The 23129-nt window shown below is 55.4% G+C and overlaps 3 protein-coding genes and 1 long non-coding RNA gene across 5 annotated transcripts; 2 read left to right on the top strand and 2 right to left on the bottom strand.

The window, feature by feature from the left end:
• Positions 1-96: 96 nt before the first annotated feature.
• BANF1 (BAF nuclear assembly factor 1) lies at positions 97-1690 on the top strand. Of its 2 annotated transcripts, none has more exons than XM_059401229.1 (3): positions 97-200; positions 796-933; positions 1182-1690. In XM_059401229.1, exons 2-3 carry the CDS (start codon positions 811-813, stop codon positions 1326-1328), a joined length of 270 nt encoding a protein of 89 aa, XP_059257212.1. In that variant the 5' UTR covers positions 97-200; positions 796-810; the 3' UTR covers positions 1329-1690. The 2 variants fall into 2 exon arrangements, with proteins under 2 accessions (XP_059257212.1, XP_059257220.1); XM_059401237.1 differs by lacking the exon at positions 97-200 and adding an exon at positions 386-475.
• LOC132018384 (uncharacterized) lies at positions 1491-5301 on the bottom strand. The gene is made up of 2 exons (XR_009404521.1): positions 3816-5301; positions 1491-3320 (listed from the first exon to the last, which is right to left on the bottom strand). It is a non-coding gene; the product is annotated as an uncharacterized LOC132018384 (long non-coding RNA).
• Positions 5302-7502: 2201 nt separating this feature from the next.
• CST6 (cystatin E/M) lies at positions 7503-9100 on the top strand. The gene is made up of 3 exons (XM_059401219.1): positions 7503-7936; positions 8448-8573; positions 8910-9100. The coding sequence occupies exons 1-3, from the start codon at positions 7691-7693 to the stop codon at positions 8994-8996; spliced, it is 459 nt and encodes a 152-aa protein (XP_059257202.1). The 5' UTR covers positions 7503-7690; the 3' UTR covers positions 8997-9100.
• A 2148-nt stretch (positions 9101-11248) lies between these two features.
• CATSPER1 (cation channel sperm associated 1) lies at positions 11249-20908 on the bottom strand. The gene is made up of 14 exons (XM_059386951.1): positions 20761-20908; positions 19913-20480; positions 19462-19625; positions 18265-18477; positions 16467-16580; positions 16152-16302; positions 15771-15862; positions 15515-15658; positions 15271-15334; positions 15042-15114; positions 14818-14878; positions 13584-13659; positions 11431-11545; positions 11249-11275 (listed from the first exon to the last, which is right to left on the bottom strand). The coding sequence occupies exons 1-14, from the start codon at positions 20906-20908 to the stop codon at positions 11249-11251; spliced, it is 2010 nt and encodes a 669-aa protein (XP_059242934.1).
• Positions 20909-23129: the final 2221 nt, after the last annotated feature.

Raw genomic sequence — 23129 nt, 5'->3', positions numbered from 1 at the left:
TCACTGAGGGCGCCGTTGAGGTCGGGGACGCCTCATCTCTATGGCTCTGTGCGGCTAGAAGTGCCCGACTCGGAATTTTTTTTTAAAGGCAGCTCGTGAGACGACCCGGAAGCGGAAGTGGAAGAAAGTTCTAGTGTGTTGAGGTATCGCTGGGAGCAGCCGGGTGGCGGGAGGAGCCGTTACAGAAGCCGGAGCTGCTGGTGAGCGCTCCCCGCGGAGCAGGCCCCGAGCTGGAGGCGGGAGGGGCCGCGGGGAGGGGGGGAGGTGAGGGACCTCGGCGCCGTAGCGGGCCAGAAGATGCGCCTTCGGAGAAGGCCCGGGCCGCCGTGCGGGGAGAGGGCGGGGCGCGGCGGCGCGTGGAGAGGGCGGGGAGGTGGGCGGGGCCGGCGGGCGGGGCTGGGCGGGAGCCTGAGCGATGACCCCGAGGGGCTGAAGGAGCAGGTTTACGCTCTCCGCGGCCAGCGCTTTCTGAGCGGTGCGTGCAGGCGAGCGGGGCCGAGAGACCCATCGTTTGCTTTTCAGGCCGGGGAGCCGCTCTAGGAGGGCTCAGTGCCGCCTTAGCCAGCCAAGGTCACAGAGAGAGTGACAGTTTCAGGGAGGACTCAGAACCATTCTTTGACGGGGCGGGGCGGGGCGGGGGGCTCTTCTTGGACTTCAGTTCTCACATCCGTGAACTGATGAGAATTGAGTTAGCAGCCATAATGGCTGGTTCCGCTTTCTCATAACAAAACATTGCCCTGGTCTCTTGGGAGTTCCCGGTTTTCAGCCCTAACTCCCTTTTCTTGGGATTCCCAGATTCAGCTGATCAAGATGACAACCTCCCAAAAGCACCGAGACTTCGTGGCAGAGCCCATGGGGGAAAAGCCAGTGGGGAGCCTGGCCGGGATTGGTGAAGTCTTGGGCAAGAAGCTGGAGGAAAGGGGCTTTGACAAGGTGTGGGCAGGCTGCATGCACCTGGGAAGGGCTGGGGGTGGTGGACTACAGTGTTTTCTGGTGCTTTGGGGGTGAGGAAAGCGAGAGTAGCTGTTGGGGGTGGCTGTTGATGTGTGATGTGAAGAGGCAGCCACCGCCTCCCCTACTTCTAGGCTCATGTGCTTTGAATGCCACAGAGTGGTCTTCTCATTCTTTCTTAGTCCCGCAGAGCACTCAGCAGCATGCCCTTTACTTTGCCTGTTTTGCAGGCCTATGTGGTCCTTGGCCAGTTTCTGGTGCTAAAGAAAGATGAAGATCTCTTCCGGGAATGGCTGAAGGACACATGTGGTGCCAATGCCAAGCAGTCCCGGGACTGCTTTGGGTGCCTTCGAGAGTGGTGCGACGCCTTTTTGTGAGGCTCACTTGGGGAGCCCCCAGCCCCTAGCCCCAGCATCGAGTCTCCAGAGTTTGCACCTGCGCGGGGACTCCTCCCCTGTCCTCTACAAAGGAAGAGATTGCTGTTGTCGTACTCACTTTTGATGTACTTCAAGGTCTTTGGGGAGTTCTCTCCCCCACCATTTCAACTTTTTTGCATGCATCTCCCTTCTTCTTCCCCTGCTAGTTTCATGTCAACAATTATCGGCTTTTCCGAGTGGATTCCTGGCCCTTCCCTCACCCCCACCCCCACTGGTCTGTTTTACGCTATTTGGCTCCTTTTTTGGCGGAATAGTCACTGTCCTTGTAAAGTTTTTTAAATCAATAAAGTCAGTGGCCTTCATGACTGGGCTTTAGGTGTTGAAAAGCAGGTGGGCTGGGACTTGCCCCAGGATCGACCAGGTCTGCCACACACCTTATCAGCACAGATCGAAACTGGCAGCTTCCTTCCCGCTCTGGAGGGCAGCCACCCTAGCCACGTGGGCCTCAGGCAGGTGCCTTGGAGTATCCCTTAGTGATCTGGCAGAGAGCGTGGGTTGTCCCCTTCTGGGATCTGGGTGGGCTGTGATGTTCCAGATGTCAGCTGAGTCAACAGCTGGGCTAGGCAGCACCTGGTGGAAAAGTCAGTGGGAGTCGGATTCCAGGAAGAGGGTGGATCAAATGTGGGTTAGAGTTCACCTGACAATCATCATGGGCTCTCCTGGCCTTTGGGAGGAATGGGCAGGGCTCTGGTCATCTCCTTGGCTCTCTTAAGGAGGCAGAAAGAACATGGACATCACAGCTGTGAATGAGTTACATGTTGGGTACATTTTTATCCTGGTCTTTGTTGAACACTCAATATGAACCAGGCCCATGGCTGAGATCTTTGCAAACATTTCTTTCTCCCACAGTAATAAATAATTGTTTTCTCTTTTATAGGTGAGGAATTCAGAGGCTCAGAAAGACTGAGTAATTTGTGGATTTACTGCTAGGAAGGAGCCAGTTTGGTTCTCAAAGTGTAACTCTAAAACCCATATACCCGAGGGCCCTTTGTTCCCTGGTCATGTCACTTGGCCTCTCCGAGCCTCTGTTTCCCCACTTGGAAAATGAGGTTGTAAGGATCAGCTGAAATGCTGCTTGTGTACAACCAGCCCTGCCTGGATTTCCTTCCTTCTGCGGAGCATCGTCAAGGAACTGCTGGCCTCCAGAATTCTCAGGGGGTTCACAGTCTGGTGAGGAGAGAACGACAGATACTAAATGCAAAACTTGGGAAACCTCAAGAAGGTTCTCGTGCTCAGGGTATGGAAAAATTAAGGAAAAGTTGATAAATTCAACTCCGTTAATAGACCTTTTATTTGTCTGAAGATAACCACAAAGAGGGTGGCGGTGCTGGCCCTGGGGTGGGAGAGGGATTTGCAGTAAACACAAGCAACACGGGACCGCATCCAAGGAAGGTGACTGTGATGAAGACAAGGCAGACAACACAATAGAAAAAAGAGTAAAACACCTGAAAGGCAGCCACGAAAGGAACACCTAGATGCGGGCATGAGCTCGGGAAAAGGTGGTCAGTCACAGCAATAATCGGAAACAAGTGAGATGCCATCATCGCTGGCAGAAACGCTCACGTCAAACAGTCCTGAGTGCTGATGAGGGAACGGAGCAGCCGTGTCCGACGCCCAGCTAGTAGGAGTGTAGATTGGCCTGAAGCCTCGGGAAAACAGTCGGGCGTTTTCCAGTGAAGCTGAAGATAAGACCTGTCCTGTGACCCAGCAATTCCACTCCTGGGACTGTTTCCAGGGACACCCGCAGACCTGCCCCTCGATGCATGTTCACAGTGGCTTTGTTCAGAACAACCCTCAATGGCTGTCCATACCATCGGAAATTAACAGGTGGCAGGTGAATTTCAATGCCAAGCAAACAAAATGTTCAATAGTGTGAGTGCATTCATGTGAAGTTAACAAGTAGATCCTTAGTCATCTCTGTCGTCGGTAAAGCTAGAAAAAGCAAGGAAATGCTTATTGCAAAAATCAGGAGTAGAAAAGTGTGGTGACCTTTGTGGGAAGGAGGCAGGTGTGAGGCATGGGGCAGCTTGGGTGTGGGGGTGGCTGCTTCCAAGCCTTAACCTGTGTGGTGGTAACAAAACAGATTCTGTGTGCTTTTCTGAATATTAGCTACATCTCCGGTTAGTAGAAGGATAAAAAGGAAACCAAAAGTGAAGCCCCAGGAAGAGAACAATTATGTGAGTAGTTGGAGATCCTGATGGTTATGGTAGGAATAAGGGTTCAGTGCAGGGCTGGGTCTGAACGAGTACCAGGTGGCCCAAGCAGGGCCCAGTTTGTGTTACCACTTCCTGGGAGGGCCCCCACTTCCTGAGAGAGTGCCGGCCTGACTTCCAGACTGGGCTGGTAATTGAGACTCTCCCTAGAGTTCCAGCCTGTGTTTCTGATGCTCTCCTGGATGGGACCAGGGTCGCCTCAGAGTCTGCTCACCCTTTGTGTTGTGACGCTGTCGCATGGGCCTGGTGTACTCCGGCAGCAGCTTGGCAGGGCCATGGCCTTCCCCTTCCTCAGTGCTGATACTGCCGGATTGTCGCTGATGCTCAGGGTGGGGTGGGGGGGAAGCAGACTCCCCCCTCCTCCGCAGCAGCCTGCCTGTGGCTCCTGCCCGTGCTCATTGTCAGGTTTTACCTCTTGTGGTTCTGGCACTGGGATCCACCCAGCCGAAGCCTGTGGGCTGTGCTGCCTCTGCTTTTTCCCGAGAGCTCTTCCCTGCCTCGCCCACAGGCTTTATCTCTGAGGGGGCTGGGGCCTGCTTTCTCACCTCGTTTGGGGCTCAGGCTGTTTGTGTAACACTTTGGTAGATTGAAACCCTTTATCTGGACCCTTGAGTGCATCCCACACAAGTTCCTGGTTCAGTCCTAGAGCAGCAGGAGACAAAGGGCTTCTAGAATGTACCATAGGACAGCGTGGCTTCAGAGATCCAGCCCCAACTTAGCCTGCAGGACAGAGGGACCAAGGCCCAGAGTGTTGGAGAAAGCAGACCCGTGTGGCGACTGGTAGGAGGTTAGTTACATGTCAGCCCAGGGGGTGTCTGGGTGATCCGTGCGTTAAGCGTCTGACTTGGTTTCATCTCGGGGTCATAAGATCAAGCCCCACATTGTGTCTCATGTCACGCCCTGCGCTTGGTCCAGAGTCTGCTTAAAACTGTTTCTTCCTCTCTCTATCTCTCTGCCCCTTCCCCAGCAAATAAATCTTAAAAAAAAAAAAGAAAATAAAAGTCAGCCCCCAAACTGCTCAACAGGCTGTGCCTGGCCAGGGGCATGGAAGTCAGCAAATATTGGCCAGTGTGCCTTGTCCCCAGCCAGAACTGGACCCCTCAACCAGTAGAACTGGACCAGTCTAGTCATGAGTGCTCAGATGTGGCCCAGAGCTTGGAGTGACCCCAGCTCCCATGCTCTGGGGTACTGCAGGGGTCCCACTGCCCGTGGAGGAAGGTGAGGAGAAGCTACAGGATGGACACAAGCCCAAGACACACCTCCCCGCTTTTCCCTGTAGCAGCTCAGAGGGTGTTAAAGGCCGAGAGTCTGTGTTCATGACTATCAACCTCTTTCCTGGTTGGCCCCTCCCTGCAGGGACCCAGGGCTCTTTCTACTGTCACCCCTGGCCTTGACTGATAATAGCCTGAAGGAGCCCGCCAGACCTGGTTCTGATCTCAGTTCCTCTTTGACTTGCTGTGCAACCCAGAGCGCATCGCTCAGTGCTCTGAGCCGTATCTCCTCGGCCACCTGGTGCAGCTTTGTAGAGAATCCAGCAGCTAATGAACTCAAGCCCCTGGCACTTAGGAGCGCCCCTCCACAGATGGGAGTTTTAGTCATGATCCCATGGGATCTGACTGCAGTTTTCTTTGCCTTAACATCTCCTTCCTGGGATGTGCTTAGGGAAAGGGGAGCGGAGCGCCGGGGAGGGAATATCCACAGCCAGCGGGAAGTTCGGAGAGGCGGGGTCTGGGGACAGCACACCAGCCCCCAGTGGCCTCATCCCAGGGGTGACAAGGATGTCAAGGGCCGTCCCTTGTCAGCAAGACTCTTCGGCCAGAGGCAAGAAAGGGGCTGCCACGGGCAACCCAGATCCGGATGCCCAGGCCACAGTAAAAAAATGGGAGACTGCGCCCTATGGCCAGTAGGGGTGGCCAACCCTGAGCTCATACCTGGCCTAGGCCTCCTTCTGGAAGTCACAGGGGTCCAGGTAGCATGGAGTCCGGACTCTTCTCCAGATGAGACCCACAGCCCTGGGAAATCCTCTTAGGGCACTCCTGCGCCCAGGGAGCCTCCCCCTACACAGCCTACCCCGTATCCCCACGGAGAAGTCCAGGACTCGCACACTGGGAGGCTGAAACATGGGTGCCGCCAGGCCCACCACTGACACTTTCGCTTTGGCCCCCCAACCCCCTGGTAAAACCGCTTCTGCCGAGCAGTTATGAGCATGAGCAAGCGTGTGGAGGCCCTGGAGCAAGGCCTGGCACGCGGAAGCATGATTTCCCTTCCCAGCCCTCTTTGCCCGTACTAGCTGTGCAACCTGAGACAAGTGACCTGACCTTTCCGATTAACGTCCTGGAGGCAGGCTTCCTGCCGAAGAGTGCTTATGAGAGACCAGTGGGAGAAAGGTCTTCGGAGGCTGTGAGGTTGTGGTACAGCCTGTGGTACTCATCTGCACGGCGGCAGAGGGGCGAGTGAGCTAGGGACCCATTGGCCCCTAGTGAATCAGAGACCAGACCTTGGCTAGTTTTCCAGGGAGCTGTTGGAGGTAAGTGTGGCCATGGCTGAGCTCCAAGTAATGGCAAAGCAGGCCTGGGAGCCCCCGGAGCGCTCCCCCCCCCCCTCACCGCTGCTGCCCCAGGAGACTGCCTCTCCCTCCTCTACCCTGCACAGCCTCTTGACCTCCTCCCAGGGTCTCTGAGGTTGGGTTTCTTCCTGGCCTTGGCCTCGTCGTGAAGCTACACGTCATGAAGCTACACTCGAGCCAGCTCTCCTGCCATCTGGGTTCTGTCCCTTTAAGGCAGACACCTGAGCCTGCAACTTGTGACTCTTCCTCGGAATCCCAAATTGGCTTTCACAGCTGGGCGGAGGGGGTGGGGAGCAGCTGGTCCGGGTCTCCTTGAGAGGAAATCACTGCCCTTCCCGGCCCTGGGGTTCTGAGAGGTCGAGAATTCTGCCTGCTTAGAATATTCGTCACCATACCAGCTGCCAACGGGCTGTCAGGTGCAGTAAAGCACCGCGTCTTCTGACGGGACCTCAGTGTCCCCAAGGTCCCCAGGGCAGAAAGCCCCACTTCCCCTCAGTAAGAGGTGATGAAAAGTACAAGCTACACTGAACCCTAAAACGTGGATAAGGAAGTCCACCAAGATTCAGACTCCTTGTGGGAGTTACTTCCTTGCTGTTCATTAAACCAGATTTTCCTAAAAAACTCACAGCGCCCTAGTTCCTGCCACCTCCTGCCTCCACTGTTTACGGAGGGTTGGGGAGGGGGGACAGTCCCCAGACATTAACATCAGAATAACCTTAGCAGGGAGGAGTTGTCCCCTTTCCTCAGAGGGATGACAGTGAGACCTTGGGAGGCCAAGGGAGGCGTCCAATTCACTGGTCAGTAAATGGCAGAGCCCGGTTCCACACACGCCCCTCTTTCTGGCCACCCGCATCCTGTGGGCTCAGTCTGGTTTGAGAGCACAGATTTGGGTTCGACTGCTTGGGCTCAAAAGCCAGTGGCATCATTTACTATTTCCTATCTGCATCCGTGGGTAAATCTGTTCTGTGTCCTGTTTTCTTCCTCTTTCTTCATGGAGTGGAAACATGACTAACTTCCATTCCTGGCTACGAGGGTCAAACACTGCCCGGCTCAGCATACTAGTCTCCTTTCCTGCAGGACCGAGCCTTCTCTAAGCACTTGAGACCTGTTGGGTCCTCACAGCAACCCATTTTGCAGAGAGGGAAAGGGAGGCAGCGAGCCGATGAGTAGTTTCCCCCAGGTTACACAGCTAGTAATAGTTACAGTTCGCTTATAGTTGTTGGTGTTTCCTACTGGGTGGGCCTTCCACGAACTGTCTGAACGGTGAGCACCTGCTGGGGACTGTCCCTGTGCTTTTCCTCACCGTCCGGGAGGGGGGCGGCCGAGTCCCTGGAGGGTAAGGCAGCATCGCTGGACGCAGGTGGGGGAGGCCTCCACTGCCCCCTTGGGCAGAAGGGAGGTGGCCTCTCAGACCCGCCCAGGCTCTGTGATCCCTCCCCTGCCCCGCCGCGGGGGCGCGGGGTGGGCGGGGCATTTGCGCAGGTAAAAAGCGGGGCGCGCAGGGGGACCTGGCATTGCCGGCCATGGCAACTCCGAGCCTCCCTCGGGCCCTGGGCCTGGGCCTGCTCGCGCTCTGCCTTCTGGCGTTCCTCCACAATGCCTGTGCCCGCCCCCGCTCCGGGGAGGGTCTCATAGGTGGCCGCAGGGACCTGTCTCCCAGCGACCCGCAGGTGCAGAAGGCGGCCCAGGCGGCGGTGGCCAGCTACAACATGGGCAGCAACAGCCTCTACTACTTCCGGGACACCAACATCCTCAAGGCGCAGAGCCAGGTGCGGCCAGGCAGAGGGGCGGCTGGGGGCCAGGCTGGGACCCGGCCAGGGAGGCGTCCCAGCTGGGGCCAGGTTAAGGGGATGCCAGGAGAGCATTCGGGACATTTTAATACAATGTATTTTGTAAATTGAATGATGCCAAAAATTTGTTATGAACAACCTCTCTAGATTTCAACAGACTGGATCTAGCCTGGACTTAATTAAGCAGGGACTCTCTAGCCTCCCACTAGCCACCGCCCTGGGGGTTGGACTGGGGAGAGGGGAGTGAGGGATGGGGCTTCAGGGCCTGCGCACACCCGGCTCTCAGTGTCCTGTGTGGCCCAGGCCTCTGTCCCATTCCGCGGGGACCCGCACCAGAACTCACTGCTCCAGGGTCTGAATCCCGAGGCACAGGCCAGCGTGCGCAACGTGGAGAGACGTGCAAGGTCTCCGTCAAGGGTAGTCTGGGTGGTCTGTCCGCACTCCGAGGCACTCCTAACCGGCTCGTGCCTTCCGTCCCTTCCGTCCCCAGTTGGTGGCCGGCATCAAGTACTACCTGACTGTTGAGATGGGGAGCACAGCCTGTCGCAAGAACATGGCCACCGGAGACGGCGTGGATATCGCCACCTGCCCCTTTGCCACAGGAGTGCAGGAGGAGGTAATAGGCCTGCGCCCCACTTCCCGGCACCCACGGCCAGGGGTTGTCTGGCCTGAACCGGTCTGGCTGGCCTGGCTGATACCTGGCTGAACCTGTCCCTGTCTCCTGGATGATTCAGCACCCAGGCCAGGGTGCGGTGCGGAGAGGACGACACCGGGACTTCTCCCTCCCTGGACTGGGCTAGAAGGATCTGGGATCTAGTCCTGCCCATTTGACTCACTGTCCGTTTGGCCCAGTGATTGTTTCTGTCGCAGAGTGGAGCGTCGCGGGCTGAGGGGGGCAACTGCGGGCAGTCGGGCCTGGGACCCAGACTCACCCCTCCTTCTCTCCCTGCAGAAGCTGCGCTGTGACTTCGAGATCCTAGTGGTCCCCTGGCAGAATTCCTCCCAGCTTCTGAAGCACAACTGCGTGACCATATCGTAGACCCCTCGGGGCATGGGGGCCGGGGGCGGCGGGGCTCAGGCGGGAAGGCACTTCAGGTCCAGGGATGTACCTATCACAATAAATTGCTGGCACTGCTTCTTGCATTGGCCTCTCCAGAGTGCTTCACCCCTCCTCCCCCCCGGGCCCCCCTTCTCCCAAGCCCACTCGTGGCAGCAGCCCCTTCCCAGGCCAAAGACCGCACCTCCCACCCTCTGCTGAGCTGTTGTCTCAGCCCATACAGTGCTGACGGCGCAGGGTTCAGGCCCCAAATGTGCGGTTCTCCAAGCACCCCAGCATCGCAGACCCAGAGAATCAGACCTCTAAGCACTCAGGATTCTCAGAGTGAAGGGGTGGGAGACCAAGTCTCAGGAGAAGGACGCCCCAAGAGCCAACAGGGGCCGGAGTCTGTGAATTGTCTGAGGCGGGCCTGAGCTCTGCTCCCTCTCGGCTCCCAGGATGACTCAGGGTAGCACAGGCCGGGTCCAGGCAGCCAGGCCCCAGGACACTGAGCTCCCCACCTGCGAGGTTCCCCTACCTGCCTGTGGGACAGTGGTACCAGAGCCCCCACCGGCCAAGAGGCCATGAGGGCTGGGATGGTGGCTTTCAAGGACACGCTGTGGGCCATAGTCCAGAGGCGTCCCCAGTGCTTTGCCCCAGGAAAGACCCCTGGAAGGGGCCGGACAGGAAGCCCAAAGGGGACCAAGGTCAAATCTACTGCCCACAGGAGGGATGAGAGGACAGGTGTGATGTGACATCATTTAAAGAAAGCAGAACTGCAGCATTTTTTGTACCGCTGCATTTGTGGCTGCAGATCCTACTCACTACACACACACACACACACACACACACACACACGGAACTCAACGCCACACATGTACACTGAAACCATAGCACACACTTGGAGGCTCCCCGACACCACATACATATCCAGAACAGCACAGAAGCACTGAGGCAACACCCTCCACCCCAGACAACCCGGAGATGCGGACAGACCTCCGCACACCGACGCCTGGAGAAGGAAAGTCAGGAACCGGATCCCTTGGGAGCAGTAGGTGCGGGCAGTCAAGTGCGGTGGTGTGGGGGTGGAGAAGGCCCCAGCCTCTGTCTCCCGCCCCTCCTGGCGGGGCCTCACATCCCCCACTGTGTCTGCCTTCAGTCCCCTGCCCAATGCTGTGACCTACTGGAGAACAGCCCCCAGTCCAGGCCCTGCCCTGTGCTCTCAGAGGCCTCCTGGGGTAGGGATGGGGAGGGGCGGACTACTGTAGAGAGGCGACTGGCACGAGGAAGTCAGGGGAGCGAGTGGGCTGCATTGGACAGGAGCTAGGGGCGCAGGGGAAGATTCAGCCCTCTTCTGCCCTAGCCCATCAGAGGCGGCAGCTCAGCTGGCCCAGGGCTCCTGTGAACCACCAGGCAGGAGCTTCCAGCCTGGAACAGCACAGGGAAGTGGCAGGAAATGCTTGGTGAATGAATGCCTGCGGTGGTGACCCGCAGATACCCACCAGGTGGCCTCTCCACCCCCAGATCTGTGCCCTGATCCCAGAAGCCATTTCCCCAGCACCTTCTCTCCCCAGATTCTGGCCAGGGAGGGACGTGCCCCTTCTGCACTGGGGCCTGGTGTCTTCACCCCTGCCTGGTCCAGCCTGCAGGGAGAGGGAAGACTGGCACGACTGCCGCCCCGCGGACCCCACTCTGGAGTCCTGCTCCGGACCCCCTCCAGCCTCTGCTGTAGCCTGGTTTCCCTTGGCCAGAGAGGAGGTGGCTGCCGGAGGCAGTGGGACACCCCACTCCAGTCTGGAGTCCCAGGTCTCCAGCACCCTGCCCGGGCCCAGGCACTTGGGGATCCGAGCCATAGCCTCTCCTCCACCCACACCGCGGGGCCAGGGGCTCTGGGCATTTCGCCCAGGTTCAGGCTGAAAGTAGGGGAACTCACCTAAGCCCTAGGCCAGGCAGGGTGGGGAGCGACCATTAAGCTTATTCCCCGCTTTCCTCTAACAGAGACTCATCCATCCCCCCAAAACACACACACACACACACACATTGCACACCCATGCACGTGCACTGTTCCCCTGCCCTGTGCCTTGGCTTAGCCAGGGAGGACATAGAGCTACTCAGGGTTTTAAAAACTCTGTTAGGACCCAGTCCTGCAAGCCCGACGATCATTCTAGCAGAGCAGGGGACTTGTCTGGACCCAAGGCAGTGGGCAGCTTGCTGGAGGCTAAAATCCATATCCAGTGTCTCTCTCCGTCCAGGAGTCACTTCCTGAAGTCTTCTTCTCCAGCCTGCAGGGGTGGGATGGGCGGGTAACTAGGCCTGTGCTGGCCTCCGCCTTCCCACAGGCCCGTGTGACTATTCGGGGCCCTCTGGGCTCTCATGGCTGGCCCTCTGGGGTCCTCCCACTCGGGCCCCTCTCCTCCTCTGGTCCTGCCTGGCGCACCTCGAACGCAGTGTCCACGATCTCATCAAGAACGGACGCCTGGGAGCGGAATTTCTGTTGATGGTGCTCGACCCCAGCCACCAGCTGCAGGAAGTGGAACAGGAGCTCCTGCTGCCTGGGGTGGGGCGGGGGATGGGGACAAGCCAGAGTTGACCTGTGCGGCAGGGTCTGCGGGGCTGCCAGAGCCCCCCCCCCCCCCGAAAGCTCCTCTCGCCTGCCTCCCACCAGTCCCACATTACAGCTTTTCTGAGTCAGAGCTTCCGTGCGAATTTCCTTTTCCCCCAAACTAAGAGCCTCCTTTTGTGCCAGTGGTTTACCCTCCCCTTTAGCAGTCCCTCCCTCCATCCGTCCTCCCAACCGCTGGCTCCTCCGGCTACCCCTTACCTCTCTGCGCAGCCACTTGCCACCTACCCGGTCATCTGCCCACCTCCCTAGCCTTTCACTCACTCATCTGACCACCCCGACCCCTCCCTCTACCTGCGCTGCCCTGGGCCCACCCCTCCAGCATGTGGTACCGCCAGTCCTCCGCCTAACCGCCCGGCGCAACCATTCACCTGCCCACTGCCCATCTATGAACTCCCTTTTCACCTGCCCATTTTATAAATCCATCGTCTGGGTCCTCGGAGCACCTGGCAGGTTCCATTTTGAAATCAATGGAGGACCCAGACGTTAAGAAGAAACTCTCCTCGCCCTTAAGAAGCTCAGTCTGTGGCAGTGCCAGGAAAGCAAACCAAGAGTTTACACTTGGCATGAGTAAACCAGACTGCTGAGGGTCCCTGAGGAGGAAAAGCTCATCCAGTCCTGGGGATCGGAGAAGGCTTCCAGAGCAAGTGCCACAGAGTGGAGGTTGAAAGACACCTGGGGCTCTGCCAGGCTTCAGCAAGGTTCCTGGTCTGCTAGCCCAGAAGGACTGGAGTATACTGGGGGCCAGGGCAGGCTTCAGGGAAGGAGGCTGTAGAGAGTGGGTGAGTTGGAGATGTAAAGTCTGACGAGGAAGGAAAAGCCTAAACTGCTTTTAACAAAGACCGCTCTATAAATAAATAAAAAGAATAAAAGAAAGATTAAAACAAACAGCTAACAAAAACAAAGGGCTTAGAGGAGGTGGGCCAGTGGGAAGAGTCTGGGGGCCCAGAAACCCCCATGGAAAGTGTTACAGAGGTGCCAAGGGTGCACTGAGCCAGTAGCCAAGTTGCTGGAACATGGAGTGGAGGACAGGAGGGCCAGGAGGTGAAGCGAGCAGGATTGTAACTCAACTCTCCCAACTCTTGTTCACTTGAGCCCAGCACTGGCAGCCAGAGAATATTCCAGACAGAGAAAACAGGGTGGACAAAGGCCTGGAGGTGGAGAAGTATGTGCTATGCTTGGGAGACAGTGCAGGGACAGCAAGGAAGGAACCAGGGAACCGAGGGAGGTTGGCAAAGGCTGGGTCACAGAGGGCCTTTGGGACTTGAACTTGGATGTAGGGTAAGGAGGGCCTGGAGGCTGCCAGTAGTCAGGCTGGCTTGGAGCCAGTCCAGATGAGGTGCAGTGGGGCCCAGCTTTCAGAGGGATGGGTCTCTGTGGAGCCAGACCTGCGAGCCAGGAAGCAGGAGTCTGTGCCGAGGTCCCCCAGCCACAAGCACAGCCGTAAGTCCCCAGCTGGCCAATCGATTCCACAGGAATGGGATGTTGACCACCTGCCTCCCAGGCCTTGACGCAAGCTATTGCTTGACCCGTTCTCTTCACCCCTCCACTTAGCCCAAGTCTAGCACCCTCAGGGCCCGGCACAGGTGCTTGGCAATAGGCTCTCCTGGGCACGGGCTAGTCTGTGTCCTAGAGAACTTACCGGGCCTGACCCAGAGCAAGGCTCAGGTCTGCTTCCTGTGTAAACAGACAGGCAGACTCGCTGCTGCCCTGCCTTTGCCCTCAGCCTCACAGCGGCTCTCATGGCCCTGTAGACACTGCCAGGGGGGACTCTCTTGGTGGCACAAGATAGCTTTGGGTGAACAGAAGCCACTCGTGGTCTCCACGTCCCACCCAGAGGCTCTCCATGGGCCTTGGCGCTGCACCGCCTCCCAGAGAGGTGAGCAATGTCCCTTGCCCTGCCGGACTGGGCCAGACACCAGACCTCTCCCCTTCGACAAAGGGCCTCCCCTCCCTTGGCATCTCCTTACTTCTCAGTCATGGTCCCAAATTTTTTCTCAATGAGCTGCTTCTGTCTGGTGTGTTCACTCATCACCTCTTCAGGGTCTGGATGTAAAAAAGGAGGGCAGTCCAGAAGATGCCCGGATTGAGAGGAGGTAGAAGACACTCCAGGTGTCACAGAGGTATTCAGTTGGGGCTAAAGGCGTTTTTTTGCTCAAGATGCCCCCAAAGAGATGGGTTCTCTGGGTGTGGAGTGTGTATCAGATTTGTGGTAAAAATCCCCCCCCCCCATTTTCCCACTACTGGGCCTTTTGGGTCCACCTTGTCTAGCAGGGATTGACCCCCACCTCCCACCTCCAACAACATGTGACTCAGGCCTGGCCAATCAGAGCAGCCTATTCTTTTGGCTAGAGTGATTGGTTCCAAAATAGTCAGGTGATCAAAGCAAAGAAGTCTTATTTCCGGGACTTTGCAGGAAAGAAGAGGAAGTCTCTGCAGGGCATGATAGGAATGGCTAACCTGTGAGGATTTGGGACTAGAGTGGCAGGTGGCCATTCCTACTGCAAGGGACGAGCCACCCTAAGCACAAAACCATGCAGAGGACCACAGAGGAGAGAGACCAAATCCTGACCAGTATTCAAGTCCTGGATCCAACCGTTCCTGAAAGCCTACACACTGGCAATTTGCTAAGTAATTTCTGCCAATTGATTCCTCTTTTTGCCTCAGCTTTTTTGCACTGAGCATCTATCCCTGATGGAAGGGACAGGTGAGGGGCCTGGTGAGGAGCCCAAGAGTGGGATCCTGAGAGCTCAGATTTTCTAAAGTTCTGAGGATCTTTAAAAGCAGGAAGCAGATCAACTGTCTCAAAATCAATTCACTCAGAAAGTCAGCTTTATAAAAATGAACGTGTCCAGGGAACTTGATTTTTAATGAATCTCAACCACTTTGTGTGACTCTGGACCAATGTGCACACCTTGACAAAACCCTCCATGGCAGTCGAAACCATCCCAGGTAAAACCGAGTGCTATAAACTTTATAAGTTATTAGAAAAAAGGAGTATTCAGTGAATCATAATTTGGGTAGTCATTTCACAAATGGGGCTTTCAAGAATTGGCGATCAGTTTCATCGCTTTTTGGAAGATTGTCTTGGAGTTCTTTTGGACCCTCAGTTCTAAGCTCTGAAAGTCCTCCTAAGTCTTAGATTTTCAAAGTCTGCCACTGAAGCTGGAATGGTGTGTGTGACTGTGGAAGGAGGGCCAGCACCTGATCTGCTGAGTTCTGTCAGTGAGTCGTCCAGGATCTTCTCACGGATCCAGGCGGCCCTCTGGGAAGAAGAGGCCTTTGTTCTGCCCAAGTCCACTCCTGGAGGACCCTCCTGCCTTTCCCCCAGCCTCTGTGGCCACCCCTTCATGGGGTCCCTGCCCATCACCCCCCCCCGCCCCACCGCACCCCCAGGTCCACCTGCCCACCCCCCTCCCCCGCCATACCTCCTGCTTCAGTTTCTCCAGGCCCTGAAGCAGAGCCATCTGGAAGTTATCCACCAGGACCGCAATCACCAGGCTGGGGATGGGGGGATGGATAGTGGGGTACTCTCCAGGAGGCGGCTGTAGGAGCAGCCCTGCATGACCCAGGGGACAGAGCTGGAGAGGGGTGCCCCAAGGTTAGGCAGGGGTGGCGGTGAAGCTGGGGAGCCAAGGTGGGGGGTGGGGTCCTCACTTGAGGAAGATGAAGTACTGGATGATGATGTAAATCATGAGAATGGGGATGATGTACCAGGCACCTGGGAGAGAGGCGGTCGTCTGGGCTCTGAGTTCCCTGCTCACCCTCACAACACCCCGGCCAGCAAGCATCAGACACCCCACTTTGCAGATGGGGTAACTGAGCCCTCCGGGTCTGCCTACCCAGCCAAGACCCCGCCCCCCCCCCCCCCCCCCCCCCCCGCCCTGGGGGTCTGTCCCACCCTGGGCGCGGCTGTCCAGGTAGATGAGGGACCAGTCGTCCAGGGTGAGCATGGTGAAGAGCGTGAAGATGGTGGAGAGAATGCTCCGGAAGCGCTTGGGGTCGGAGTGACGGAACAGAGCCCGGAGCACCACAGAGAAGAGGACTGGCTGTTCAGGGCCAAAGCAGGCTCTCAGGGTCCCAACCGCTCTGGCTGCCACAAACCCGCCCATCGCAGCACCGCAGGCTCCCACCCCAGCCCCCACGGCCCAGGATACAGAGGCAGGTGAACATGAGGATCAGGATGGCCGTGATGGATGGCAGGGACCGCACCAGAGTCCCGGTCACTTCCTGGAGGCTGGTCAAGAAGCTGTGGGCAGAAGGCGAGAGGGAGGCTGAAAAGAGCCAGGGCGGGTGGGAATCCGTGCCCGGCAGCTGGAACTGACACCCCGACAGCCGGGCCCAGCTTTCCCAGTGGTCTGGGGGAGCTCGGCCCCCTTTGGAAGATGACCAATCGCAGCAGATGGCAGGAGGCTTCTCGGAAGGGCGCCGGTGTCCACAGCCTCTTCGTCCCCCATCAGATTCCCTGGGAGCCCAGGCCCATGTGCCCCTTCCCACGGGGTCCGCACATAGGGGTGGGCAGCCCTGGTGCCGCTGACCTGAGCCTCCGCAGGACCCGGATGGCCCTCAGGGCTCGCAAGCTCTTGAAAACCTTGAAGATCCGGAAGACGCTTTGGTGGTAGACGAAGGAGAAGGAGTTGTACTGAAAGAGCAGGAAGTCCAGCATGGCCATGATCATGATGAAGAAGTCTGAGGGCACAGGGGTCGCTGGGGGTCACGGGCTCCTGTCCAAGTGCCTCGCCCAGACCCCCAGTCCCGCCCTGCCAATCCCCTTTTGTCCTCAGCCTCCACTAGCAGCCCACTGGCTCCGTCCACACACACGCACGCGTGCACACAGACACGCGCATGCGCACCCAGGTTGTTCCAAGGGTCAGAAAAATACTTGAAGCCCAGGGCAGCGATCTTGAGGGCAGCTTCCACCACGTAGACGCAGAGGAAGATGGAGTCGAAGGCCATGAAGTACCACTCTGCAGGGACACAAGGGGCTCACCCAGGGCCCTCCCCGGTAGCCCTGGCCCATCTCTTCTTCCCCCTGGACCTCACACACAGTCGCTTCTGGGGAGGGCCTGGCTCTGCCCTATAATGGCTGTGGGTCTTAACTGCTCCGTGCCTCGGTTTTCTTGTCCGTGAAACGGTGATCATCCTGTCATCCTGTCGCTTGGCCTGACCTCCTGACCTCAGGGAACTCCCAGCAGCTTCTGCCTACCTGTCAATCTTACCATTTCAGAAAAAGAAACGTTTGAGGACCCGCCCAAATCGGAGAGTGCCTTGGCCTCATTGTCATTTAAAACCCCGCTCTGAGGGGCACCTGGGTGGCTCAGGGGGTTAAAGCCTCTGCCTTTGGCTCAGGTCTTGATCCCAGGACGCTGTATTGGGCTCTCTGCTCAGCGGGGAGCCTGCCTCCTCCTCTCTCTCTGCCTGCCTCTCTACCTGTGATCTCCCTCTGTCGAATAAATAAATAAAATCTTAAAAACAAAAACAAAAACAAAAAACCCCGCTCTGAATATCCATCCCAAGCCGGGCTGGAAGGAGCCTCTTTTCCAGCATTAGGAGATCACAGCTTTAGAAATGACTCCCCTGGGGACGCCTGGGTGGCTCAGTTGGTTGGACGACTGCCTTCGGCTCAGGTCATGATCCTGGAGTCCCGGGATCGAGTCCCACATCGGGCTTCCAGCTCCACGGGGAGTCTGCTTCTCTCTCTGACCTTCTCCTTGCTCATGCTCTCTCTCACTATCTCTCTCTCAAATAAATAAATAAAAAATCTTTAAAAAAAAAAAAAAAAAAAGAAATGACTCCCCTACATCTCCTTATTTGTACAAACAAAGATGGCCTTGTGAGGCAACTCCACCGGGGGTAGTCTGGCCAGAAGTCACCAAACAGCAGACCCATTTTGGCCCGGGAACCGTACCAGTCAGCCTGAGAGCGTTTTCATGAACTTGGGCTTCACTTAACACCGAATCAGAATGCTGTGCGCCGTATTCTCTGCTTCTCTGCTTAGTTTATTCACGAGGCGGCAGGCTTCTCTTTCACTCTGCTGCCAAGGGTCTCAGGGGCTGCATTCCCCAGTTTTCTACTCTCACCCCTCCACAGCCGCCTTCTCAGGGCCTTCTGGCCTTTCTAGGTGGTCTGTGTTCCTCTGGCCACCCCACAGAGACGTGTTTAGGGTCGATGCGCCACCTGGTGGCTGTATCACAAACAGCATATCCTCCAGTTCGGTAGGCTTTTGTGTCTGGCTGGCTGGCTAGCAGGTCAACCTCAACAAGATCTCTGAGCCTCTTCCTTAATCCTGGACAATGCTGTCTACTTCCCAGGGGTAGGATGAAATGAGCTAAGTTACATGAACCACCTGGCACTGGATCAGGCCCACAAGGGACCTGAAGCAAGATCTTTGGCTTTCCCCATGTGAAAGTGGCTCCCCATGTGAGAGTGGTGCCTAGGTGACTCAGTGGGTTGAGCAGCTGCCTTGGGCGCAGGTCATGATCCCAGGATCCTAGGATGGAGTCCCAAAACAGGCTCCGTGCTTCTCCCCCTCTCTCTGCCTCTGCCTCCTTCTCTGTTTCTCATGAATAAATAAAGAAAATATTAAAAAAAAAAAAAAAGAAAGAAAGAAAGAAAGAAAGAAAGAGGAGTAAGGGTCTCCCCAGCTCTTACCGCCCCGGATCTCGACTTCAGCAAAGGTCTGGGCCACAAGCATGAGAGTGTTGAGGCAGACAACAAGGAAGATGAAGGCTTCAAAGGGCAGGGACTGAGTCAGGTTCCTAAGCATTCTCCGGAAGTCCTGAATGAGGTAGCTTATACTTTCCCACAACCTGGTGAAGAGGTCCATGGTGTGCAGCCTCTTGTGGGCCCGCTGAGCTCTGGCAGCTGTAGGCGGGAAAGAGGGTCAAGCCTGTGTGAGAGGCAGCATGGGAATCCCAGGCATCCTCGCAGACTAAGTTGGGGTTCGTCTTCATGCCTGCCTGCTTGCCTACCATCCACTCACCGAAGTGTCTCTACGCAATCTTATGTCAATCCTGTGGCCACAGCCTTGACCCCTTCCATGGCAGGCGCCAGCTTGTTTGGGATTTGTGGTCTGCTCAAGTGCATCTTTCGGGCTCACGATTCTACGCCTCAAGGCCTTTCTCTACCCATGTGATAACTTATGCGTGGGAAGTCCCATTTTTCCACATTACCCCATCCTCTTGGTGAACTCTCCCTCTCCCTCTGAAATTCTGCTGAAACATCTCCTTTTGGCTGCCTTCCCTACTCCCATCCAATTAGGTACCTTTCCCTCTCTGCTTGTTTGTGAGACTGCTACTCTGTTTACTGAACCACTTGGGGCCAAGCTTGGGGGATTGTGCATTAATTGCAGAGGTCCCTCCCTCCCCTTAAACAAGACCCTCTTTCAGACCCTGGATGTCTGTCAAGATGCTCACAGCTTAGTGGGGGAAATGTGGACAAACACAATCGACAGTGGTAACTGTCCTAGTATGGAGGATAGGCCACTATCACTGGGTGGTCTAGAACTGGGTAAGTGACCACTCCCCCATCTTGGAGCCCCTCAAGGGCAGGATTTGTTTTCTCTGTGCTTCCAGGGCCCAGGCAGGCCAGGGACCCATAGAAGACAAGAAGAAATGTTTGAGAAATGAATGCATATATACACAGCAGTGACTGGATGAACAAAAAAACCAGTGGACTGAAGACATGTATTGTTTAAGGAATAGAAGACGGGATGATGAGCAGTCAGGTGAGTGGACAGGCGATAGAATATACATGCAGGAAAGGTCCATGCCTCATGATGGGTGGAAGGTTGGGCCTGGAGTCTGGGCCAGGCACTGAGAGCTGGGAATCGGGGGAGCAGAGACTCACTTTTGCGCTTCTGAAATTGCTCATCTTCTTCTGTCCAGCTTTCTGAGGAAGTTTTACTGGAGGAATCCTGAGGATGGACTTTGTTGGATATCTGGGATGCATGTGAGTGCACAGCACTGTGAGAACGAGTCAAGCTAAAGGCTGAGTACTGTATCCGTGCCGTGCTAGGTCGGAGAGTTATTGAATGAGAGTAGGAAGGGCCAAGGACAGCTCTGGTCACACTGCGAGACTTGTATGGGCCCAAGCTGTGGGAGCTTCCATGATAGTACTCCCTGTAGCGGTTATCGCCATGGAGATCATCATAACGATGCACACTATGGTGATACTTCCTCTGATGATGTTCACCATGGTGGCCATGGTGGCCATGGTGCCGTTCACCATGGTGGCCACGGTGGTGGTGGCTGTATTCGTCAGAGTAGTGAGGTATCAACCTATCATGATAAGAGTCCACATAGGAATGGTGGGAAAAGGTCTCTCCACGATGAAGAGGCCCTCTGTGGTGGTGGGCTTCGTCGTGATGGTGCCTGTCATGGTGATAGGACTCACCATAATGGTGAGAGCCACCATACGAGTAGGAATCTTTATGGTAGTAAGGCTCACCTTGGTAATGGAGTCCACTATGGTGAGAAACCTCACTGTGGTGGTGGGGCCTAGCATGGTGGTGTGGTTCCCTATGGTGGTGAGACCCACCATGGTGGTAGGACTCACCGTGGTGGTGGGAGCCACCATGGTGGTAGGGCTCACCACGGTGGTGGGATCTCCCATGGTCATAAGGCTCACCACGGTGATGGGACTTTCCATGGTAGTAGGGCTCACCATGGTGGTAGGACCCCCTGTGGTAGTGGGACCCCCCTTGGTGGTGGGGCTCACTGTGGTGGTGGAACCCCCCATGGTGGTAAGGCTCTCCATGGTGGTGGGGCTCCCCATGGTGGTGGGGCCTACCATGATGTTTTCTGCTACCATGGTGGTACTCACCATCAAAGGGACCCTCACCGAGGGAATGATGGAAGTAGATAGTGCTTTGAGAAGGAGTCAGTGCAAGGGATGTGTGGTGGTAGGCTCTGCCATGATGGTGGGCTTCACCGTGGTGGTGAGAGTGACGGGAGTGGTGGGAATGGTGGGAGTGAGGGGAATGGTGGGAGGGGGTATTGTCATGAAAGTCTTGGAATTTACCAGGGTGGTGAGATCTATCATGATGGTGGGATATGCCATGATGGTCGGACTCACTGTGGTAACGGGATGTGCTATGATGGTGGGACCCACCGTGATGGTGGGACTCACTGTGATGGTGGGACCCACCATGGTGGTGGGACGCACCGTGATGGTGGTGGACTCTGCTATGCCTTGGCCTGTGATATGAGGTTGTTGAATCAGGGTGAGATAACACATCCAAATTGTTGGTGTCTGCCTCATTGTGAGCTTTTTCAGCCAATGAAGGTTGATCCATGACTATGCTGGGAACACTGGAATGAGGAGAGCTCAAAATACAGGCCCAACAGTCTCCTTGTGAATTGTCCTTCCAACCTGTGACACTAGCCCTTCTAGGAAAACCTGAGTCTTCTCATGGAATTCTCCCTTTATGATGCCACCAGGAGACCCCTTCCCAGGTCTGATTTCAAAATGCCTCCTTCTGGGGTATAGTTCAGAATCTAGGATCATTGTGTCTAACCTCTCCATTGTAAAACAAGGAAACTGAAGTCAATAAAAGGGAAGGATTATTTCTCAAGGGTCAGCTGGGAAGAAGGCAAAGTAGGAGGACCCTAAGCTCACTTCATCCCATAGATACAACTAGATAACACTTCAGTATAAATAACCCACGGCAAGGGATGTGAGGTTCTGGGCTCTACTATGATGGTGAGAGTGGTGGGAGTGGGGAATGGAGAGAGGAGGCATTGTCATGAAAGTCTTGGAATTCATCAAGGTGGTGAAATCTACCATGATGGTGGGATATGCCATGATGGTGGGACTCACTGTGGTGAGCCCAATATGAAGACTGGCAGAACAAACTCACAGCTAAAGGTAGAGAAGAGGCCACATCAAAGAAGTATGGGAGGATGGAGACATGGTTTAAGAGCAAAATAGACCATACCTGTCCACAGTGGGAAGGGAGCCAGTGGTGTAGAGAAGGGTGAAAAAGAGACTTTCACACCAGGGAGCCCATTAACAGGGAGGGTGAATCCCCCCCACACATTTGCCTATGAAAGTAAGAGGGGCCAAATTTCATGAGTTCTTACAACCAGCCTGACTTAAAGCCTGGAATTTAAAAAATCATCAGTCTCTGCTCTGGGAGGGCCTGGAAGACATTAGGAAGTGGATTCTCTGTACTTAAAGGAGAGCACAGCCATTCAGATATAGAAGTTTTGAAAAATGCCAGGGATGGATGGGAGGAAAAGCAACTTCCTAATCTTAGAGAATGACCTGGAGAGACAGGAATCATGAGAAAGCCTCTCCAGGAACAAAGAAGCTAGCAGGTACTATTTCCCTCTCCCCCTCCCTAGCATAAACAACAGACACCTGTGAGAACCAGTGCAGCCAACCCTCAGTACTTACTACTTAACATTTTTTTAAAAAAACATTTTATTTATTTATTTGACAGAGAGAGATACAGTGAGAGAGGGAACACAAGCAGAGGGAGAAGCAGGCTTCCCACCAAGCAGGGAGCCCAATGCAGGGGTCAATCCCAGGACCTTGAAATCATGACCCAAGGCGAAGGCGGACACTTAATGACTGAGCCACCCAGGCACCCCTACTTACTAAACTTGCTTACATGAAGACCCTCCCCTTCATGCTTTGACACATCTTCCCTTCCCAGCCACACTGGTTTCACTCTCACTTCTGCATGTCCCCTCCTCCAGGAGACCATTGCAAACCCTGCCAACACCTCATCTCCCTACCTATGCATACTGTGGGACCTCAGGTCTGGTGGCAGCAGGGGCAGGTCTCATTTGGCAAGCAGACCACTATACACCTTGATAAAATGTGCTCCACCCCTGTTGGGGACCAAACACCCCCACAATAGGCAAAGAAAACCTCTGTATACAATGGAACTGAAGGAAAAGGAGGTCAGAACTCAATGGCAGAGTACACACAACACACATAGGAAATACTCCCTGAATTTCCAAGCCCTGGGGACCAGGGGACACTGCACTGCAGGGCACTACACTAGCTATCAGGCTTAGGAAAGAAAAGGAAAAAAATTATGCAAATTGAGAATAGCCTTAGAGAACTCAGTGACTCCAGCATTTGCTTTATAGGGATCTCATAAGAAGAGAGAAGAAAGAGGGCAGAAAGTTTATTTGAAGGAATAATAGCTGAAATTTTCCCTAATCTGGGGAAGGGAATAGATATTCAGATCTGGAAGGCACAGAAATCGCCCCCCACCCCCGCAGTCCACACCAAATTCAAACAAGGCACAAAATAATTAAAATGGTAAAAGTAGTGATAAAGAAAAAAAGTGTAAAAGCAACAAGAGAAAAGACAGTTATATACAAGGGAAACCTCATCAGGCTAGCAATGGATGTTTCAGCGGAAACTTTTCAGGCTAGAAGAAAGTGGCATGATATGTCAAAAGTGCTGAAAGGGAAAAATCTGCAACCAAGAATACTCTATCCAGCAAGGCTCTCAAACAGAACAGAAGGAGAGTTTCTCAGACAAAAACTAAAGGAATT

The sequence above is a fragment of the Mustela nigripes genome, chromosome 1 (assembly GCF_022355385.1).
Source record: "Mustela nigripes isolate SB6536 chromosome 1, MUSNIG.SB6536, whole genome shotgun sequence".
Lineage (NCBI taxonomy): Eukaryota > Metazoa > Chordata > Mammalia > Carnivora > Mustelidae > Mustela > Mustela nigripes.
This window is presented reverse-complemented; position numbering and strand designations above follow the sequence as displayed.

What these genes read in the sequence shown, in the direction of transcription:
- BANF1 (XM_059401229.1), top strand. Translation starts at nt 811, where the DNA reads ATGACAACCTCCCAAAAGCACCGAGACTTCGTGGCAGAGCCCATGGGG. An exon ending in AGGAAAGGGGCTTTGACAAG is followed by an intron (nt 934 to 1,181) that starts GTGTGGGCAGGC and finishes CCTGTTTTGCAG; the next exon opens with GCCTATGTGGTCCTTGGCCA.
- CATSPER1 (XM_059386951.1), bottom strand. Translation starts at nt 20,908, where the DNA reads ATGGATCAACCTTCATTGGCTGAAAAAGCTCACAATGAGGCAGACACC. An exon ending in TGACCCTTGGAACAACCTGG is followed by an intron (nt 16,303 to 16,466) that starts GTGCGCATGCGC and finishes CTGTGCCCTCAG; the next exon opens with ACTTCTTCATCATGATCATG. An exon ending in TTTGGGACCATGACTGAGAA is followed by an intron (nt 11,546 to 13,583) that starts GTAAGGAGATGC and finishes GCCCCACCCCAG; the next exon opens with GCAGCAGGAGCTCCTGTTCC.
- CST6 (XM_059401219.1), top strand. Translation starts at nt 7,691, where the DNA reads ATGGCAACTCCGAGCCTCCCTCGGGCCCTGGGCCTGGGCCTGCTCGCG. An exon ending in TCCTCAAGGCGCAGAGCCAG is followed by an intron (nt 7,937 to 8,447) that starts GTGCGGCCAGGC and finishes TTCCGTCCCCAG; the next exon opens with TTGGTGGCCGGCATCAAGTA. An exon ending in CCACAGGAGTGCAGGAGGAG is followed by an intron (nt 8,574 to 8,909) that starts GTAATAGGCCTG and finishes CTCTCCCTGCAG; the next exon opens with AAGCTGCGCTGTGACTTCGA.